This window comes from Bubalus bubalis, chromosome 3 (assembly GCF_019923935.1).
Source record: "Bubalus bubalis isolate 160015118507 breed Murrah chromosome 3, NDDB_SH_1, whole genome shotgun sequence".
NCBI classification, from domain to species: Eukaryota; Metazoa; Chordata; class Mammalia; order Artiodactyla; family Bovidae; genus Bubalus; species Bubalus bubalis.
Genome location: NC_059159.1, coordinates 62,583,125 through 62,605,544, shown reverse-complemented (window position 1 = coordinate 62,605,544; position 22,420 = coordinate 62,583,125). Strand labels below are relative to the sequence as shown.

Below are 22,420 nucleotides of genomic sequence, written 5' to 3'. Positions count from 1 at the left end.
CATGGAAAAAGCAATGGAGTTTCAGAGAAATATCTATTTCAGCTCTATTGACTATGCCAAAGCCTTTGACTGTGTGGATCACAATAAACTGTGGAAAATTCTGACAGAGATGGGAATACCAGACCACCTGACCTGCCTCTTGAGAAATCTGTATGCAGGTCAGGAAGCAACAGTTAGAACTGGACATGGAAAAACAGACTGATTCCAAATAGGAAAAAGAGTATGTCAAGGCTGTATATTGTCACCCTGCTTGTTTAACTTATATGCAGAGTACATCACGAGAAACTCTGGGCTGGAAGAAACACAAGCTGGAATCAAGATTGCTGAGAGAAATATCAACAACCTCAGATATGCAGATGACACCACCCTTATGGCAGAAAGTGAAGAGGAACTAAAAAGCCTGTTTATGAAAGTGAAAGTGGAGAGTGAAACACTTGGCTTAAAGCTCAACATGCAGAAAACGAAGATCATGGCATCTGGTCCCATCATTCATGGGAAATAGATGGGGAAAGAGTGGAAACAGTGTCAGACTTTATTTTTTGGGTCTCCAAAATCACTACAGATGGTGACTGTAGCCATGAAATTAAAAGACACTTACTCCTTGGAAGGAAAGTTATGACCAACCTAGATAGCATATTCAAAAGCAGAGACATTACTTTGCCAACAAATGTCCATTTAATCAAGGCTATGGTTTTTCCTGTGGTCATGTATGGATGTGAGGGTTAGACTATGAAGAAGGCTGAGTGCTGAAGAATTGATGCTTTTGAACTGTGGTGTTGGAGAAGACTCTTGAGAGTCCCTTGGACTGCAAGGAGATCCAACCAGCCCATTCTGAAGGAGATCAGCCCTGGGATTTCTTTGGAAGGAATGATGCTAAAGCTGAAACTCCAGTACTTTGGCCACCTCATGCGAAGAGTTGACTCATTGGAAAAGACTCTGATGCTGGGAGGGATTGGGGCAGGAGGAGAAGGGGATGACAGAGGATGAGATGGCTGGATGGCATCACTGACTCGATGGATGTAAGTCTCTGTGAACTCCGGGAGTTGGTGATGGACAGGGAGGCCTGGTGTGCTGTGATTCATGGGGTTGCAAAGATTCGGACATGACTGAGTGAACTAACTAACTAAGATGCATTTGAAGAGTTGAGAGGCTTTAAGAATAAATGATTCAAGGCTAAAATGATTCCCATATTAACTCAAATTGACATGAATAAAAATAAAATTTTATCAACAAATATAACAAAAAGCTATGACAAGCTACTGAAGCCAAAGTACGATATATAAAATACAGCCTCTGGGAAACCTGGAATTGACTATCAAGATAATCCAGGTAACTGAAGCTTCATTTTGACATATTCATTTAAGGTTTGAGCATTGCATTTATCTGCTTCTTCATAATACTGTAATGTGATAACATAAAGATTAAAATTATTACCTCAATAAAGAGTAAATTACTAGTACCTGTCTATGTTAACAATTTAGAACTAAATATCTTAACATTTCATAAATGACATGATGTCCCTACTCAAAGTAAAGGATTTCTTTGGTCTAATTTTTATTTGCTGGATACAAGGTATGCTTTTAGGCTGGTTTAGAGACCATAGATTCACAGCCTGTGTATTTTTTTATATTCAACTAGATTCAACATTTAGCCAGAATCAAGAATCACTTTGAACTTTCTTTCTGGAAGTCTGAGAATTATTTCTCCTTCTGGATACTCACTTCTTCTGCTTTCTCATTTTCGTACCAATACACTCTCTCTTTTAAATGATTCCATTCCTTGATTAACTCCTTGTTTCTTTTCTCCAGCATCAGACCTTGTTTCTCATATTGGCCTGAAGTTTTCTCACAATCTGCTGAAACTGTTCTTGGATGCTAATGACCGTCTTCTCTTTACTGTCGGCTCCCAGTTGCTGTCGGAGCAACATGTTTTCACTCTAGAGTTGAGATAATCTCTCCTCTAAGGATTCCTGCTTTCCAAGGTATGTATTCACTTTGTCTTGTTCATTCTGATACATGTGTTCAATTTCCTGCTTTTGACACTCTGATTGGCTTAGATCTCTGTGGACACGTTCTAACATCAAAGTCTTTTCTCTAAGATCATCTCTCATGTGATGCAGCTTGATTTTCAGCTTATTGAAGATACTTTCCACTGTAGATAGTTGCTGGGAAAGCGTCTCCTTGTTATCTTTTAGATTAGCCACATCGTACTTCATTTTGTCCCACAAGAATAACCACTAGTCTCTTGCTGTCTGGAAGGCAAGTTCCAGATCTCTTTTTGATGTTTGACCTTGATCATGATCATGTAAGGCAGCAGCCAGTCTAGAACGGTAGGATTTCACTTCCGTTTCCAATCTCTGTTTACTTTCTTTTTTGTTTTCCAGCTTAGAGTTTAGCATCGTATTCTCAGCTGTCAGAACATTAAACTGGCCTGTATAGTGGGATATAGTCTTTGTTAGCATTTCCTCATTCAGTTTTATTGCCTTTTGAATTTTTTATCATCATTCTTTATCATTCATCATCATTCTTTACTTTGAGAATTTCAATGTCCTCAAAATAGTTCTCTTCCTTTTCCCGGTGCTGATTTTTCAGTGCATCTATCTCGTCTTAGCATGGAAATTTCCTCCTGCAGCATGTGCTTTTTGTGAAACAGGTCTTTTGTTTCTTCACAACTATCATAAACCGAAGTGAAACAAAGGATATTTTTAGCTAGTACTCAGTAAAGTGACATTCCATGATTTCTTCGGAAATGAAAGGCTAACTTGTATGTTTATACAATGAAAAGACTGCACCAAGTGTGTCTCCAACAGGAACAAATAAGGTTCAATTCAATCCTCAGACTTTATACAAGCAGAAACTCCCAAAGGTTCAAAAATTTAATGGAAGACAATGAATTCATGAAGTAAAAAAAAAAAGAAAAAAATCCCAAGAGATTTTCAAAAAGCTCAAAACTGGAAAGGCTTCTCTCTGAACTACAACAAACCCAAAAGGCTTAAAATAAAAGATTCATAGATCTGACTACACTTAAAATTTGCATCTGATGTGGAATATTTATATAATGGAAAACTAGTAAGCCATAAAAAAGAATGAAATAATGCTATTTGAAGCAACAGGGATGGACCTAGACATTATCACCCTAAGTGATGTAAGTCAGACAAAGACAAGTATTATATCATACTGCTTATATGTTGAATCTAAAATGAACTTATTCACACAACAGAAAGAGACTCATAGACACAGAAAACAAACTTACGGTGACCACAGGGGAAAGCAGGGTAGGGGAAGGGATAAATTAGGATGTTGGGATTAACATATACACACTAGTAGATATAAAATAACCAACAGAGATATGCTGTACAACATAAGGAACTACACTTAATATTCTGCAAGAAGAATCTGAAACAGAATATGTGTGTACATGTAAGCATGTGTGTGAGTGAGTGTGTATGTGTATTAGTCACTCAGTCATGTCTAACTCTTTGGGACCCCATAGACTATAGCCTGCCAGGCTCCTCTGTCCATGGAATTTCCTAGGCAAGAATACTGGAATGGGTAGCCATTTCCTTCTCCAGGCTGCTGCTGCTACTGCTGCTAAGTTGCCTCAGTCGTGTCCAACTCTGTGTGACCCCATAGACTGCAGCCCACCAGGCTCCCCCATCCCTGGGATTCTCCAGGCAAGAACATTGGAGTGGGTTGCCATTTCCTTCTCCAATGCATGAAAGTGAAGTCACTCGGTCGTGTCTGACTCTTAGCGACCCCACAGACTGCAGCCTACCAGGCTCCTCTGCCCATGCGATTTTCCAGGCAAGAGTACTGGAGTGGGGTGCCATTGCCTTCTCCTTCTTCTCCAGGGGATCTTCCCAACCCAAGGACTGAACCCAGGTCTCCTGCATTGCAGGCAGATTCTTTACAGTCTGAAACAGCAGGGAAGCCCCATTTATATAATATACACACACATATACATATATATCTAAGTAACTGTGCTGTATACCTGAAACTAACAGAATATTGTTAATCAACTATAATTCAACAAACAGCACCACTTGCTAGGTTTATAAATGCTGCATTTGATACCTCCTATACATCTACTTCACAGTAAGAGCCTTAACTTTGTATAAATAGACTAAATTTTGTACAGAAGTTTTTCCTTGAAAATATGCTACCTTCTAACATTTTAATAGGCAATTACAAGAATTACACCTATTGACAACTGTACTAGGCACTTCTACAAACATTAATTAACTCATGAGCTGTAATGATTCTGGAAAGGAAAAAGTTAAAAATATGAGTAAGCTGCAGCCTTTTCTCCAGGTCTTTGGACTCTACTAGTCTTCTTACATCAAACCACATGTTTCTAGTACAAACATATCAATACAAAATAAGCTTCCTATTTCATTCATGGTACATACACTAATGGTAAATAAGCTAAAATTTAGAAAGCTTTTAGAAAACTATGAGATTATTTGCTGCTGCAATAACTTTCATTATCTCTCCATGTTTAAAATAGTAAGATGGGGAAAATACAATGAAAAGCACTTAATAACTATCACTAAATATATATTATGCCATATCTATCACTATTTTCAAAAGTTCCTTGTACTGAAATAGGACACTCACAGAGCAGAGGGCTCATTTTCTCACAAGTAGAAGAATCACATCCAAAATGTGGTCTCTGAACTGCCTATAGTTTCCTCCTTACCATTAGGGGAAGTGATAAACTAATCTAATGATCAATCGAGGAAGTGAAATCATTATCAAAACCCAGAATATCTTTAATTGGTAGCAAGAGTTTCCCCCGACCCCTTGGTGCGGGGGAGGCACTTTTGTAAGTTTATTCTAAAGAAACAAGTTTTTAAAGTGTTCAAAAGTGTTTTTACAACTGATGCCACAGTTTTTACAAAATAAAAAACAGTAAATGATGTGAAAAGGTCGTTGACAGGGTATTGGTTAAAGAAATGACAGTGGAGCCAAGAATGGACTCTGATTCAGAAACTGAAGGTGACGACGTGCATGGAGTGACCGACACATTCACTCCAAAGCAGAGGGACTTGGTCGGGTAGTGCAGTCGATGGTGGACCATATATGGTCTTCCTTGCCTAAACCACAATCAGGGTGCTGGCTCCTCTGAGATAGTCAGAAAAGATTTGAGATTGATTCCTATGGAAAATATTAAAGGCCTCTCCTTCGATGAGGCCATCATATGTCACTACCTGATTGCTCTAGACAAATGGATTTGAATTACAAATACTACTTTCCCGAGCTCTTCCCGAGAGCTTTTTGTTGTGGGAGATCTGCTGCTAGGACCTCGGGGATGGGACGCAGTCCAAGTTTGAGAGGGACATCGGGTGTGGAAGCAAATTCCTCTGCTGTGAGATGCCACTTGAGAACTCTGCAGAAGGAAGGACAACCAACTTCAAGAGTGTCTGGTTTCTACCAAATGCTGGAAAAAAATTCCTGCACCTCTCAAGGATGCCAGTTAACACCTGTCCTTGAGGACTCCGCTGTGAGGGAGAACCATCTGGGAAAGCTGGAGCCAGCTCTGAGCTGTTCATGGGGCAGGTGGACTGGAGGGCTGATGGACACAGAGGGAGGGGGGGTCCACGACCCTCAGCCACCTGCCAGATTGAAGGCCAGAGGCAAGTTGATGTAAAATTAGGCACGATCTTCCCTCCCAGTGCCCCTTCTCTTCTAGACCTATTCACTCATGAATGGTCCATCAAGGCTGAAGGATTGGTTGCCTGAGGTGGGCTGAGAGCTTAACCTCCAGTTTCTACACCATTCTCAACCCTGTGGTTTCTCAGGATCTATTGTGTGAGCTACTGATGTGACCTCTTCCTCCCTCTGCTCGAAAAAGTGCACCCAGCATGTCAGGATCATACAATTCTTATTTCTGGCCTTGTTACTTTGGGAACGTTGAATTTATTTTCTTTTGTTTTTAACAATTAACCTAAAATTTCCTATAACACTAAACAAAATGACACTAATCGGGTAGAGTAATCTTTGGTGAAAATTTCAAATTTCTAACATGATTTTATCAATATTATTTATAATATCCCCCTTTTTAAAAAATACCATTTATTTATTTATTATTATTATTATAAATAAATGGTATTTTTTAAAAAGGGGGATACTATAAATAATATTGATAAAATCATGTTAGAAATTTGAAATTTTCACCAAAGATTACTCTACCTGATTCAGATCATTTCTCTCAGTCTTCACTTTCACTTCTACTGCTTGGAAAGTGAGTTCTAGGTGCTGTTTCACTTCAACTTCTTTACTATATTGGTCTTCTTTTCTTCTTAAATGCTCCCTCATTTTTTCATAAAACATCTCAGCATTTCTTCTATTCTCTTCTTCTTGCTTTAAGATGAATCTGCAAAATTTAAAACTCTTCTTAGAAAATCATGATATTATTCACTGCTGCAATAACTTTTGTTCCCTCTTCACAATTTTTAAAATAGTAAACATGGGGGGAATACAATGAAAAACACTTAATAATGGTCACTGTTTTCAGACAGAGGGTTAAGAATAAAACTGCATAAATTCTGTCCTCATTTTCTCTTGAGAAAAATGGCTACTTCATAAATCTGTGGATGGGAATGTAAAGTAATATAAACTTTCCTAAGAATAGTTTAGAAATATAGATCACAGACCATTTTTAAGTTCTCATGTGGCAGATTCATTTTGATATTTGGCAAAACTAATACAGTTATGTAAAGTTTTAAAATAAAATAAAATTTTAAAAAAAGCATAACCACAAAAATAAAAGTTCTCATATTTTGACCAAATTATACGATATTATTAAAGAAAATGTATTTAAAATAATTAGAAAGGTAGAAATGAATTTATAGAAAAGGTGTTCCTTGCAGTATTAAATAGAATGCAGAAAAGTGAAAAACAACTGAAAGTCAATTTGGTAAATATTTAATGGGGTTTCCATTATGGTGGACTTCTGTATGCTCATGAAAATGATGATTGGGAAAAATATACATTAAGTTATTGGAAGCATTCACTGTTAAGAAAATGCTATATTATTTCCAAGAATTTCACACTCCACAATACTACTAAAACTTTCTCCTCTGTAAAATCCTAGAGGATGTTAGTCCTTATAACATGTCTACGTCTCTGCAGTATTAAAGGAAACAATAATTCAAATATTTCTTTAAAAGTGAGGTGTACAGTACCTCAAGCTGCTGAGCTCTCGTTCCCACTCCACTTTCTGATGCTCTGTGATTTCACTTCTTTGGTTTCTGACAGCTCTTTTTGTAGCCCACGAATCTTACTTTTCATTCTGTAAAATTCTCCTCTAAGTAGTTCACAGTAGCTTCTTTGAAAATCTACTAATCTTTCATTCAAAAGAAATGTATCCTGAATTTTCAACAAGCCAACAGAACCTGCATGATGAAGAAAACAAAGATAGAAACTAACAAACAAGAATTTATGTGAGTAATTTTTGAGTATAAAGGACTGTGCAATTCACGTTCACTCATCCACGCATTGAACAAGTATTAAGGGTCTATAATATGGAAAATATTCTAAAGCTCTGCAAATAAAACAGATGCCCCTGGGTTTTGTTTAGCTTGAAGTCTAGTAGAAGACAAAGACAAATAAAATAATTATGAGCTCAGATAGATACTCTAAGAAAAGAGAGTTCTATGATCACATAACAGAACATGACATAGACTGGGTCCAGGAAAGATTTCCCTGGGGAAGAGATGTCACACTGAGAAATGAAGGATGAGCAGGAAGTAGTACTTACTTACTTAGAGTAGGAAGAACAACCCTGTGGACAGTCTCCAGCTCCCATTATGTTTTTAACCAAGACAGAGTGAACAGCTACTGATTTACCTTCCTGAGTGGAGCAAGCAAAAACAACGCCAACAAAATACATTAAACAATGATTTTCATGACAAAGGACTTCAGAGAATGGAAGACAATGATCCTGGAAACACATGAGGTTAGCCTAAGGGATGCCCCAGCTCACTGCCTTGAGAGAATTTCCAGGCCCCAACACAGGGAGAAGGAATGGAAGCTGAGTTAGCCAGACTCCCTGACAGAGGTGATGAAGCTGACAGTCTGGTGAAACCAAAGTGGGCAGAGATCACAGATCAGAACCACAGAGAGGAGAGAGTGGAAGAGAGAGCAAAAGGACCCTGGAGATCTAAGGAGGAGCCCCTCGGGTATTCAGCAGAGGAACGAACAGAGCCCATCTGGGAGAAACCACCTGAGACCAGGGAGAAACCATCTGAAAAGACTATAGAAACCTGTGATCGGTGCTCATTCAGTCCCAGGAATTCTATCTATTCTCATGAACCAGGCTGGAAAAACTCCTAGGTACCAGCAGAATGAACAGGGTAGTCAGCAAGATCTTGCCTCCAAGGCAGAAAATAATCAGCCCTAACACCAGGGTCCCTCTGGAAGCACCTAACGAATAATGAGAAGCAAGAGCACAGAAGGATCTCTGGAAAACTCTCAATATTTGGAAACTAAATCACACTGATCTAAATAACCCTTGGATCAAAGAGGTAATGAAAAGAGAAAGTACAAAGTATTTTGAACTGAAGTAAAATGAAAACGTTAAGACCAGCAGACATTTTAGGGAACTGACAAGCTGATTCTAGAATTCATGTAGAAAGAAGTGTGAAAACTAAAACCAGATGGAACCACACAATTGTGACCTTTAACCACACAGCAAAGTGAGGCAACAGTTGGGCTTGAAGCAAGGGGGTAGCATGATGAGACCTGAATGTTTAAAAATAGGCAATAATTACAGTTGCTGTGCAGACCGAGGTTGTGCCAGGTGGAGTGGCAGGGAAAGAAGTCCTGAGATTATTTCAGTTACTCTAGGAGGAAAATGATGCTGACCTGACCATGGGTGAAGGCATAGGAAAGAAGAAGAGTCAACAGAAGGTACAGTGAGTGAGAGTATCATAGGCCTGTGGCTCAGAGTATACACTCACTTTCATGTCCTTTTAATGCAAATCAAACTTCTGAGATGCACAGCACTGTAACATATCCCTGGCTCTAGAGCAGTACTGACAAGGTGTGCATATAGCTCTACTCTATACACAGACAGGCTTTCCGTTAACATTTACACTGCAGTCCTACCTTTACACCCCACATTGAGAGGTTCTACTTGCAATGGGGAATTCATAGAGTAAAGCACGTCACTGTCCTCAGAAACAGTCTCGGATGACTGAGTTAAGTCATCCAGTTCGTTCATGTAATTAATTTGTTCTTTCACCTACACGTAAACAGTACTGTTTCACAATGTCCTTAAAATATGTATAAACACACCAAGTGTACAGAGGTAATAAATCTCCGTATCAAAACAAAATCAGACATTTCTTAAAATAAGAGATTTTTAACAAAAGGATAACTTTATCAACAGTGTTTCTAAATGATGTATTCAAAGTAAACTTCTCTACAACAAAGGAAGATTTTCTATTTTACCACTATTCCTTTGACAAAGTATTTTCCACAAGGATATTTTTGAAAGTTCTTTTTTTTTTTTTTTTTTATACTATACCTTCTTCTTTTCATACGGTGTTTTCCTTGCAGGCCTAAAAGAACAAATGATTCTTTTCAGGCTAATATTAAATATTCAAAAATACAAACAATACCTAAACTTTTCTTTTGTATATAAGCCCTTTGCATTGGCAAGTAATTGTCTATACAGGATGCAGAAATAAATAAGAGCAGTATTAAAGGACACAGAAAATATATCAGTAATATTAACAAAGTATTAAAGTTAGATCCAAGGAAAAGGAAAAACATAAAGTTACTTGTGTTGTGTGATAGGAAACAGTATACCAGTGTTTTTTGCACCTGTCCTTTTCCATAGGAACTAACTTTTATGGCAATATGACCTTTCTGGGAGGTATTCCTTCAGTCCTTCTAAGAAAGAAATCCATTTGAATAACCAAGATATTAGCTTTTTGAGGACGTTCTATGCATCGGCCATGCATCATTAGAAACACTTGACATGTCGTAAAGGCATTTTAATCCTCCCAGTCATTCTGGGAGACAGGTATAGGAAGAAATGGAGCACACAAAGGCTGAGGAACTTGCCCAAGCCCACTCACCATGTTACCAACAGACCCAGGAAGTCTGGCTTCAACACTGCTCTTCCAAAATATGCTGAGAAAGTAATACTGAAAAGTTTTTTTTAAGTAATATGATAGCAAATGTATCTATACTATTATTTCAGGCCTACCAATAGCTATAAATAATGATTTCTGAATCTTCAAATATATTTCTAAAAAATTAAAAAGACTTCAGAAGTAGGCAAGCCTGCAAATCTACTGTCAACAACGTTTTGTTTTCTGTAAAGAAATTCATCAATAGGCATTCATTCACCCATTCTGCTGTTTCTTCGTGCATCTGACATACATGTATTGAGCACACAATATGTGTTAATGACACGTTTAGTAAAGGAAGCACGGATTTTGTCATTTAGATCTTAATCATGTAAAAGGAATAATTTGTGAAAGACTGCTAATAATGTTTTCCTATTGAATATAAACAAAATCTTCCCATTTTCCCTGGAATCTATAAACAACTATGAAGTTAATATGATGTGATGTTTCAGAGCACCTTACAAAATCATAGCTACTCACCAATTTACTATCAACTAGAATCATCAAGAAATGACCATATCCTATTCAGTATAGCCTAAGTGTTTGTAAATTCACAATTATGTAATTTTTGAAAGTCTATATATGATATAATTAACTTAAGCAATCATCTGCACATTCTATTACATAGAAATATTACACTTCAGAACCAATGAACAAGCCCTTACCATAAAACTATACATGAACAGAAGTATTATGTACAGTTCAGTTCAGTTCAGCCACTCAGTCGTGTGTGACTCTTTGTGACCCCATGAATCCCAGCGCGCCAGGCCTCCCTGTCCATTACCAACTCCCGGAATTCACCCAGACTCACGTCCATTGAGTCAGTGATGCCATCTAGCCATCTCATCCTCTGTCGTCCCCTTTTCCTCCTGCCCCCAATCCCTCCCAGCATCAGAGTCTTTTCCAATGAGTCAACTCTTCACATGAGGTGGCCAAAGTACTGGAGTTTCAGCTTTAGCATCATTCCTTCCAAAGAAATCCCAGGGCTGATCTCCTTCAGAATGGACTGGTTGGATCTCCTTGCAGTCCAAGGGACTCTCAAGAGTCTTCTCCAACACCACAGTTCAAAAGCATCAATTCTTCAGCCCTCAGCCTTCTTCACAGTCCAACTCTCACATCCATACATGACCGCAGGAAAAATCATAGCCTTGACTAGACGGGCCTTTGTTGGCAAAGTAATGTCTCTGCTTTTGAATATGCTATCTAGGTTGGTCATAACTTTCCTGCCAAGGAGTAAGCGTCTTTTAATTTCATGGCTGCAGTCACCATCTGCAGTGATTTTGGAGCCCAAAAAAATAAAGTCTGACACTGTTTTCACTGTTTCCCCATCTATTTCCCATGAAGTGATGGGACCGGATGCCATGATCTTCGTTTTCTGAATGTTGAATTTTAAGCCAACTTTTTCACTCTCCACTTTCACTTTCATCAAGAAGCTTTTTAGTTCCTCTTCACTTTCTGCCATAAAGGTGGTGTTATCTGCATATCTGAGGTTATTGATATTTTTCCCGGCAATCTTGATTCCAGCTTGTGTTTCTTCCAGGCCAGCATTTCTCATGATGTACTCTGCATAGAAGTTAAATAAGCAGGGTGACAATATACAGCCTTGACGTATTCCTTTTCCTATTTGGAACCAGTCTGTTGTTCCATGTCCAGTTCTAACTGTTGCTTCCTGACCTGCATACAGATTTCTCAAGAGGCAGTTCAGGTGGTCTGGTATTCCCATCTCTTTCAGATTTTTCCACAGTTTATTGTGATCCACACAGTCAAAGGCTTTGGCATAGTCAATAAAGCAGAAATAGATATTTTTCTGGAACTCTCTTGCTTTTTCCATGATCCAGCAGATGTTGGCAATTTGATCCCTGGTTCCTCTGCCTTTTCTAAAACCAGCTTTGACATCATTTATTTTACTGTAATAGTTTAAAGATAATGTCATACAATCAATAAGCTTTCTAGTATTGGAAATGCAAACAAGACTAAACTAAATAAACACGCCCTCTGCTGGCTCATTTCCAATAGCATGCTGCTGCTACTGCTAAGTCACTTCAGTCGTGTCCAACCCACCAGGCTCCCCTGTCCCTGGGATTCTCCAGGCAAGAACACTGGAGTGGGTTGCCATTTCCTTCTCCAATGCATGAAAGTGAAGAGTGAAAGTGAAGTTGCTCAGGCATGTCTGATGCCTAGTGACCCCGTTGGACTTAAAAAGCAAGACTCTATGAGGCTCCTCTGTCCATAGGATTTTCCAGACAAGAGTACTGGAGTGGGTTGCCATTGCCTTCTCCCTCCAATAGCATACATACTCTAAAAGCTCCCTTCTTAACATAAAACAAGTAATACCTGTGAACTCCACATTCCTCTTCAATTACCATCCAGTTCTTCATTGCCTGCCCTAATAACATTCCCTACTGAATGTTTACACATTCCCTACTGAATGTGTATTCATTACAGTCCAGCTTCCAAGGGGACTATGTACTGAAATGACTTCTGGCCAAAGGCACTGGTCCTTACCTTAACCTTTCAGCAGTGTTCATCCTCTAGAGTTGAGCAATCTCTTGTCTTGGCCTGAGCACTGTGTAATGCTGCTCTATTTCCAGAAGAAGTATTCAGTGCTAATATTTCTTCCCCTACAAACAAGGAATCTGGAGAATGTACCTGTCATCACCCTGATCCACTTCCCTTAAAATGCTGTCATCATTCACGTGCAGCAGACCACCAGTCAGTACATCGGTCTTTTCAAATATTGATGCAATCACACGTTCTTCTGGTGTCCATTTGTCATTGTTCTTTTTCTTTACTTCCTTCCTGTGCACACCAGGATCGCTACTTTAAAAAGTCCACAAAAGAGCCAATGTTTTTTAATAATTAAACTGATAAACAATTTAAAAAAACCAATTCTTATAAAATTCCAACTCTTACCCATCTTAAAGCATTGATTAATTCACAAAACAGTTATAGAGTACCAACCATATGCAAGAAAACAAATTCTTCCTTCAAACCCAGATATGATTATTATACAATATGATATATAAAAGTTGACATATGAAAGTGATAAATGAAATAAGGAAGGATTTGCAGAAGAAGTGAAGAAAGGAGGTCATGAGAAACAGAAAAGGGAGAAAATCATTCTACTTGGAGATTCGAATGTGAGCACAAACATCAAGCACAGGGCATCTGGGTTGTTTCCGAGGAACCTGGAAGGAAGAGCACAAAATACATGGAAGAAAGTAGAGAGATGCATCTGGAAAGACACTGAGAAGAACCTCAAGGGCTACACTGAAAACCTGGAGTCCACTGGCTAAGCACCTTGACTCTTAGACATGGGAGTCCTAAGTAGATTTACACTATATTGTTTTGCTTCTAAATATAATAATGGTGAATTTAGGGACTTCCCTGGTGGTCCAGTGCTTAGGACTCCACCTACCAATAAAGGGGGAAGGCGTTCCATTCCTGGTCGGGGAAGATACCGCATGCCATGGTGCAACTAAACCGTGCTCCACAGCTACTGACACCAGCACCCTAGAGCCCACGCTCAGCATCAAGAGAAGCCACCACACTGAGAAGCCCAAGCACTGCAGCGGCAAAGACCCAGCACAGCCAAAAATAAATGAAAAAGAGAATTCACAGAAAAAAAGCCACACTTAATTTAGGTGGTATTTTAAAAGACATGAGTCACATATACCATGAAAGAAGAAACCAAGGAAATATTTGGCCAGGGAGGAGGGCTCACTTTTAAACCACCCACATGATGCGGCAACAGCAGCATCATGTCTGAAAGACAGATGCCTCCCCGGTTCTCCCACCACCAAAAGCAATTTGGCCTTCATCCATGGACATACTCAAAGTGCTAGGAGAGAAAAACCTGCCAGCCAAGAGTACTCTTTCTAGAAAAGTTGTCTCTCAGAAATGAAAGAGAAATAAAAACTGTTCCAGACAAAGCAAACCTGATGGAGTTCATCACCACTAGTCCCACCTCATGAGAAATGCTGAAAGAAGTCCTCAAACTGAAATGAAAGGATGTTCATCAGTGGCAAAAACAAATTTAAATATACAACACACTGGTTAAGGCAAATATGCAGTCAAATCCAGAATACTCTAATATGTAACATGGTGGTATGTTAACAAAGGAACTCTAGTAATAAGGCTAAAGGACAAGAGTATTAAAAATAACTATTTCTCTTGTAAAATATAAAATCTGTATATCATAAACATTAGCTCAAGTTAGAAATTATTTTATAGGAAAATAACAAGGGACATGCTGTTAAATATTGATATAGGATTACCTATCAGAACCCTCATTCTGCATAGCAGGAAACTCCTGGTTGCTGTTTCCTCCACTCTTTCTCTGCTGAAACAATCCATTCTCATCAGCAGCATCACATATGTTCTCTGATACTTCCACTTCACTACTTTTGTGCTTGTTTTCTTCTTCAACCTTTAATGGAAGATTGACACTAAGAATAATTGCTATGCATTGATTATGAAGATCTTTGTTTTCAATTTTCTTGTTTGACTCAGTGCTCGCCCTGAATTTAAGTGATAAAAATATTTTTGTGTTTATTTTAATTTTATCACTTACAAGTCACTTAAATTTCTGTAAAATCTGCTCCTTTCTGTTTGAGGAAAAGAAACAAAATTCCCAACATTTCAAAAATGGCTTTCTTAATAAAATGCAATTATTCGTATTCAGTCTTCCCCATCTGACCGGCATAAAAAGACAAAGACACAAAATCTGTCCTCTTTGGTCTTTACCACCTGGATTTTCCATTAAACAGCTGGATGTAGAGGATGTGACACCTTCGTGCCTCAGAAAGGAAACATTCTTCTCTCTGCACTAAAGCTATTCTTTCCCCTCTGCCTTTTACAATTCTTTTTTCACTTGGATTCGGGAGATAGCAAAATAGTGACAGTGTTCACTAAATTAAATGAACCAGAGTTTACCAAAACACAAGGAGCAGAATGAAACTGAGGAGTTGTTAGTTAGTGTGGAATTCTGGAATATAAGTAATGCTTCCCAATTCCACATTCAATAACCATCAAATCTTACAGATAGAGGGTATAGAAATAACTACCTAGTATTGCCCCACTATTTACCAAAAACAGCAATAAAATAATTAAAAAAAAATGTTCAAGGTTTTGTTTAAGGCCCCTAAACTGGCACTCCCTAGCATTTTATGGCACCAAAAGAGATGATACAATTCTGGAACATTGAATGTTTTATGTTACCAAATGAATTCATCAGATTAATCAGATAAGTTAAAAGTGTGACTCTGGCACAGTAACTCAATGCCTTAGTTGAGGGTAGGGCTCATCTCCTTTTTTTTTTTAAACAGGAGAATACATAGAGGTTTTTTTTTCTTTTCTTTTCTTTCTTTCTTTCTTTCTTTTTTATTTTTTTTTTTTTTTTGACTTTTTGCCTGCTGTTCAAACTCAGTCAAAGCACCTCTTACACAAAAGAGCAAACAATTTTAAAAACCTATTACTGAAGAAAGAAAAATCTCACAGCATCTCAGAACTCAGTCTTCTCCTTTGTAGATAAACATTTTTTTTTAATTTCTTTTTTGCTCAGGGTTTATACTACCTATGGGCTTCCCTGGTGGCTCAAATATTAAAGAATCCACCTTCAATGTGGGAGACCTGGGTTTGATCCCTGGGTTAGAAAGATCCTCTGGAGAAGGGAACAGCTAGCCACTCTGGTATTCTTTCTGGCCTGGGGAATTCCATGGGCAGAGGAGCCTGGAAGGCTACAGTCCAAGGGTTCGCAAAGAGTTGGACACGACTGAGCAACTTTCACACACACACACACACACACACACACACTATCTGTGTAACAAAATCACACATGTCAAAACTTTCTACATTTTAGTAAACAACATAATGGAAAGGTCTGTCTCAAAAGAAACATCTGAGAGTGCTGATTAAAGCATATGTGGGAGCACACATATTTGTTATTAAAAAGATCCTGAAGCAGCCATGCTGGAAATCTAAGTGTCCAGAGATTGCAGAAAGCAGAGAAGATCACACATATTCAACCACAATGAAGAGATTAGAGGGAACACATGTTCATGTCCCATCTCTCAGTCAGTGCTTTATTCCCATTCTATGGAAATATAACTTATATTTAACCCAAGAGAGTTAAAGGGGGAAAAAAAGACGCAAAACCCTAGCTGATTATTCTTCTTAAGCAATTTCCTTGGTGTTTATTCTGGCTCAGAAGACCACATGGTACATAGCTAAATGAGTTTTCCAGTCCATATGAAGACTAACGGAGAAGAATTAGATATTAGAATTGATTGAAGGACAAAAGCCATGAAAATAGTTTATTGAATTCCTGTTATTGAGAAAGTAATCAATTTCTACACAATTACCTCTTTGGATGACCCTACTTTATTCATAAATGGAAAATCAAAATGGACCACATCATCAAGAAAGAGAAAAACCAAAGCAAGAGAAAATTAGAAACTCTTTTGGAAGTTAAATTTTCTCTTTTTCCAGAGCAAGAAACTCTACTTGAAACATGTCTATTTCATTCTTAAACCTCTGCATATCCTTCTCTAATTCTTCATTTATATACACTTCAGATGCGCCTTGACTATTAGGTGGAGAAGAATTCTCATTTTCCAATTCGGGTTCCATGCTTTTATTGTCACTAGTGCTGCAATTATCTGCATGCAGTGGCTTCTGGAATCAGTCCTGTATTGCTTTATTTTTCAGATCAGTATTTTAACAACAGCAAGGGGAACGTGAATTTTTATTTAAATTCTACAGGGTAGACAAATCACAGACTAGAATGGCATGCCTGTCCCATGTCTAATTTCCTATTAGTGGGATCTTGCCTCATATTTTGTAACCTTTGCATATCAATCTCTTGGTCTTTCACTTTGAATATAGCTACCAGCTCCCATACTTTTTTAATTTTCTGTATCATTATAAAAACTCTCCTCAATTTTCATAAACACATGTTCAATGTCTAGTTGATAATTTTCAAAGTCTACTTTATTTTTAGGGGAAAAAAAAAAACAAAACTTTGAAGATGACCCACAAGTCTATCCAAGGGACCCAGAGTTTACAGACCACGGATGAATATTTTTGAGACAGAGTTCTTTTTGTCCAGGAAATGCTTGGAATACTAGAGAGACTGATACTCCAAATGCATCTTTTTCCTCACAATCAGGTATATTATTTGTGAGATTAGGAGATATTTCCTTTTGGTTTGCTCCTTCCTTAGGGTTATCACGTAGTGGATCTTCCTCAGGACAAATGGTAATTTGGTATTCCTCACAAAATTTCACTGAACTTCTGCTTTAACTCACTTGTGATGGGTTTTAACTTATCTTTCCATTCTAATTTGCCTTGTTTCATATACATTTTCTCATACAGTACTACACCAGATATTGAAATTTACAGTTTTACATACCTGTGCATGGTTATTCTCATCTTCATCAAGTTTTCCTTGTTCTTCCTCTGTTATCATTTCCAAGTCTAGTTCTCTTGACAGATCTGCATGTTTAGTTAAAATTACTTAGAATGTTTAGATAAAAGACATACTCCTCATTTAAAACATAGATCTAAAACATTGTATGAAGTGACAGATTAAATCGATCTTAATCTTCAGCTGAATATTTACTTATTTAAAAACTACTTCCAATGACCTAAAAATGTCAACAAACCATTTGGGAAATACCAGATGTCACCAGGTTACAGGCACACAAACAGCTCAAAGATTCAGTCACAGATTGATCCAAACAGCAGTGAACAAAACAATCAGAAACCAAACAAAATACAGGACAGACACATAAAGTCACCATACATTCTCTTCTCTACTTCATAACAGGACCTTTTTAACAACATGCCAAGCATCAGCTGCAACATTATTCATGGTTTACAAAATTCCTCTTCCTTTTTAGCTTTTATCAGCTTTTTAACTTCATCTGAAATGCTTCCCTCTACTTTTCTGACAAATTACTTTTCATTTTTAAGGCTCAACCTGCTTTGTGAAGTTGTCTTTGATTACTGCCATCTTTCCCCTGATAGAGGTACACCTTTCCTTGTAGCTCCCTTAGTACTTTAAAGATTTTTCTAGTGTATCTTTCTAGATTTTCCTAGTGATAGATATAGATCTGAACTGTAAATTATTTCTTTACATGTCTATCCTCTTGGCTCCTAGACTGCAGAGGACAAGCTCTTAAAAGTCACCTCAGTATATATAGCATTTTTTGTGTTTTTTTTTGTTTGTTAGTTTTAATTTTTTTTATTGAAGGATAACTGTTTTACAGAATTTTGCTGTTTTATGTCAAAGCTCAACATGAATTATCCATCAGTTCAGTTCAGTTCAGTTCAGTCGCTAAGTCATGTCCGACTCTTTGCGACCCCATGAATTGCAGCACGCCAGGCCTCCCTGTCCATCACCAACTCCCAGAGTTCATTCAGACTCACGTCCATTGAGTCAGTGATGCCATCCAGCCATCTCATCCTCTATCGTCCCCGTCTCCTCCTGCCCCCAATCCCTCCCAGCATCAGAGTCTTTTCCAATGAGTCAACTCTTCACATGAGGTGGCCAAAGTACTGGAGTTTCAGCTTTAGCATCATTCCTTCCAAAGAAATCCTAGGGCTGATCTCCTTCAGAATGGACTGGTTGGATCTCCTTGCAGTCCAAGGGACTCTCAAGAGTCTTCTCCAACACCACAGTTCAAAAGCATCAATTCTTCGGTGCTCAGCCTTCTTCACAGTCCAACTCTCACATCCATACATGACCACAGGAAAAACCATAGCCTTGACTAGACAGACCTTTGTTGGCAAAGTAATGTCTCTGCTTTTGAATATGCTATCTAGGTTGGTCATAACTTTCCTTCCAAGGAGTAAGCGTCTTTTAATTTCTTGGCTACAGTCACCATCTGCAGTGATTTTGGAGCCCCCAAAAATAAAGTCTTACACTGTTTTCACTGTTTCCCCATCTACTTCCCATGAAATGATGGGACCAGATGCCATGATCTTACTTACACATATATCACCCCCTTTGAACCTCCTTCTCTTCTCCCTCCCCATCCCACCCCTCTAGGTTGATACAGAGCCCAGTGTCTCTTATTCAATAATTATTTCTCGGGTTTCCACTCAGTACTAGGCACTGGAGTTTAAAGAAAAATGTAGGGAAACGTGTCAGGGATGGCTTTTCTAGAGATAATGCCTGAGTGCAGGCTTACAAAGTTCAACAGAACAAAGGGAAGGAGAGGGAGAGCATTTCAGGCTGTAGCAAGATGGGGAGAGAAGCACACACACCACAGGGTAGATATTTGTCCAAAGTGAAGGAATGGGACTGACGAAGGTCATGGCATCCAGTCCCATCACTTCATGGCAAAGAGATGGGGAAACAATGAGAACAGAAACAGACTTTACTTTCTTGGGCTCCAAAATCAATGCAGATGGTGACTGCAGTCATGGAATTAAAGGACGCCTGCTCCTTGGAAGAAAAGATATGACAAACTTAGCATTTTAAAAGGCAGAGACATTACTCTGCTGACAAAGGTCCGTCTGTCTAGTCAAAGCAAAGGTTTTACCAGTAGTCATGTATGGATATGAGAATTGGACAAAAAAGAAGATTGAGCACCGAAGAACTGATGCTTTTCAACTGTGGTGTTCGAAAAGACTCATGACAGTCCCTTGGACTGCAAGGGGATCCAAGCAGTCAATCCTAAACAAAATCAGTTCTGAACATTCATTGGAAAGACTGAGGCTTGTGCTGAAGCCCCAGTACTTTGGCCACTGGATTCGAAGAGCTGACTCATTAGAAAATACCCTGATGCTGTGAAAGGTTGAAGTCGTGAGGAGAAGGGAATGACAGATGATGAGATGGTTGGATAGCATCACCAACTCCATGAACATGAGTTTAGCAAGCACCGGGAGATGGTGAAGGACAGGGAAGCCTGGTGTGCTGTGGCCCCTGGGGCCACATAGAATCAGACACAACTGAGCGACTGAACAACAGCAACAGGGACAAGTGGTGAGGGCACCAGCAGCAGTTCAGAATTCTAGTGCAAAGGACTGAAAAGTCTAGAGATAGAGGGTAAGGCAGAAGTCAGATTATGAGAGCATCAATGGCACTTTAAAAAGTCTAGACATTAATGTGGCTCAGAGTGCCTCATGGTCATGTGTGCTTTTGAGATTGGTGATTCTAAACACCACGGGAGGGAGGAATCTGAAGGGCATACGAATAACCAGAGGAAGGTGAATCTGAAGGCATTAATACTGGGAATAACAAGGTGATGCAGGCCTGAAGTGAGGGAGTGTTTACATAAAATTTAGGATATAAAACTTTCAGGGTACAGTATAGAATAAATCTTTAAGAAACCAATACATGTACAAATCCAGGGACCCTGAAGGATAAAATAACTGCTCGTTATTTTATAAAATGTATTGACTGAGAAGAAAATGATCAACATGAACTGACTGAAGTGGATTCTATTTTTTAGTTTTCCTATCTCACATCGTCCAGTGTTGAAGGGACTCGTGTAGGCATTTTATTTGAATTTGTTTATCCTGGATCTACCAAGCTCATGGAGAGACAAGAGCAAACGACTCAGTTGTATAGATTAAAAGAAAAAAAGACAAAACACGTTGAGTTTAGAGCCTGTAGTCACTATTCTAGGAGATAACTGAAAGTATTCTGTAAATGCAAGGGAAGGATAGAAAAGAAAATAGTACAGGAGTGAAAAAAGAAACAGTGGATGATTTCTTACCATAGTCCTGACCATATGACTGATCAAGGGTGCTAAATTAATTGGTATTTACAGACAACACATTATTAGATGTGGTTACTCAATAGACTGGGCATCCTAGTAGAATCAGAATTGACTTTCTATATACTGCTTTTAAGTGATACATCACTCCTTTATAGCAACCTCCCGTGTGAACTCTTAATTCATTACAAATACTAAAACAAGGTGATATACTATGTGGACACAGCTGAGAAGGAGGCACTATGTAGCAAATGTCCCATGACTCCCATTCCCTCTGGGAAAGCCAATTCTAAAAAATACGAAGTCACAGAAAACACAAGAAATATTTTAGTATTTGGTATCAGAGTTGATTTTGCAGTTATACTGAATATAATCATAACTAATACTTATGAATTGACAGCCATATAAAAATATTGTTATGAAGTCCCATTTTGAGAAGGCAGTCTCTAGATGGCTACCTAGTCTCCCAACTAGGCCCAGAGTTCTAAACATAATCCTGCTACCCATTCTCAGGTGTATGCTAAATTCTAGCTTAAACGAACTTACTTTTTCTTACCTCTCTTTGTTATTTATTGTATTACTATGCCTCTTGAGAAATCTGTATGCAGGTCAGGAAGCAACAGTTAGAACTGGACATGGAATAAAAGACTGGTTCCAAATAGGAAAAGGAGTTCGTCAAGGCTGTATATTGTCACCCTGCTTATTTAATTTATATGCAGAGTACATCATGAGAAACGCTGGACTGGAAGAAACACAAACTGGAATCAAGATTGCCAGGAGAAATATCAATAACCTCAGATATGCAGATGACACCACCCTTATGGCAGAAAGTGAAGAGGAACTAAAAAGCCTCTTGATGAAAGTGAAAGTGGAGAGTGAAAAAGTTGGCTAAAAGCTCAACATTCAGAAAACTAAGATCATGGCATCCGGTCCCATCACTTCATGGGAAATAGATGAGAAAACAGTGGAAACAGTGTCAGACTTTATTTTTCTGGGCTCCAGAATCACTGCAGATGGTGACTACAGCCATGAAATTAAAAGACGCTTACTCCTTGGAAGGAAAGTTATGACCAACCTAGATAGCATATTCAAAAGCAGAGATATTACTTTGCCAACAAAGGTCCGTCTAGTCAAGGCTATGGTTTTTCCAGTGGTCCTGTATGGATGTTAGAGTTGGACTGTGAAGAAGGCTGAGCGCCGAAGAATTGATGCTTTTGAACTGTGGTGTGGAGAAGACTCTTGAGAGTCCCTTGGACTGCAAGGAGATCCAACAGTCCATTCTGAAGGAGACCAGCCCTGGGATTTCTTTGGAAGGAATGATGCTAAAGCTGAAACTCCAGTACTTTGGCCACCTCATGTGAAGAGTTGACTCATTGGAAAAGACTCTGATGCTGGGAGGGATTGGGGGCAGGAGGAGAAGGGGACGACAGAGGATGAGATGGCTGGATGGCATCATGACTCGATGGACGTGAGTCTGAGTGAACTCCGGGAGTTGGTGATGGACAGGGAGGCCTGGTGCACTGCGATTCATGGGGTTGCAAAGAGTTGGACA

The 22,420-nt window shown here is 38.7% G+C and overlaps 1 protein-coding gene and 1 pseudogene across 2 annotated transcripts; both read right to left on the bottom strand.

Annotated features, from left to right (window-relative positions):
* Nucleotides 1–1,529: 1,529 nt before the first annotated feature.
* On the bottom strand, nt 1,530–5,079 carry LOC112582589 (annotated as a pseudogene).
* A 1,092-nt stretch (nt 5,080–6,171) lies between these two features.
* On the bottom strand, nt 6,172–18,198 carry LOC123332815 (ankyrin repeat domain-containing protein 26-like). Of its 2 annotated transcripts, none has more exons than XR_006549873.2 (4): nt 17,553–18,188; nt 14,419–14,570; nt 7,187–7,396; nt 6,172–6,375 (listed from the first exon to the last, which is right to left on the bottom strand). XR_006549873.2 is itself a non-coding variant. In XM_045164703.1 (4 exons), exons 1-4 carry the CDS (start codon nt 17,607–17,609, stop codon nt 13,233–13,235), a joined length of 366 nt encoding a protein of 121 aa, XP_045020638.1. In that variant the 5' UTR covers nt 17,610–18,198; the 3' UTR covers nt 13,082–13,232. The 2 variants fall into 2 exon arrangements, 1 of the variants encoding a protein (XP_045020638.1); XM_045164703.1 differs by lacking the exons at nt 6,172–6,375; nt 7,187–7,396 and adding exons at nt 13,082–13,329; nt 14,080–14,139 and having other exon boundaries at nt 17,553–18,198.
* Nucleotides 18,199–22,420: the final 4,222 nt, after the last annotated feature.

What these genes read in the sequence shown, in the direction of transcription:
- LOC123332815 (XM_045164703.1), bottom strand. Translation starts at nt 17,609, where the DNA reads ATGATAACAGAGGAAGAACAAGGAAAACTTGATGAAGATGAGAATAAC. An exon ending in CAGAATGAGGGTTCTGATAG is followed by an intron (nt 14,140 to 14,418) that starts GTAATCCTATAT and finishes CTTTCATTTCAG; the next exon opens with TTTGAGGACTTCTTTCAGCA. An exon ending in GTGGTGATGAACTCCATCAG is followed by an intron (nt 13,330 to 14,079) that starts GTTTGCTTTGTC and finishes TCTTCCTTCCAG; the next exon opens with GTTCCTCGGAAACAACCCAG.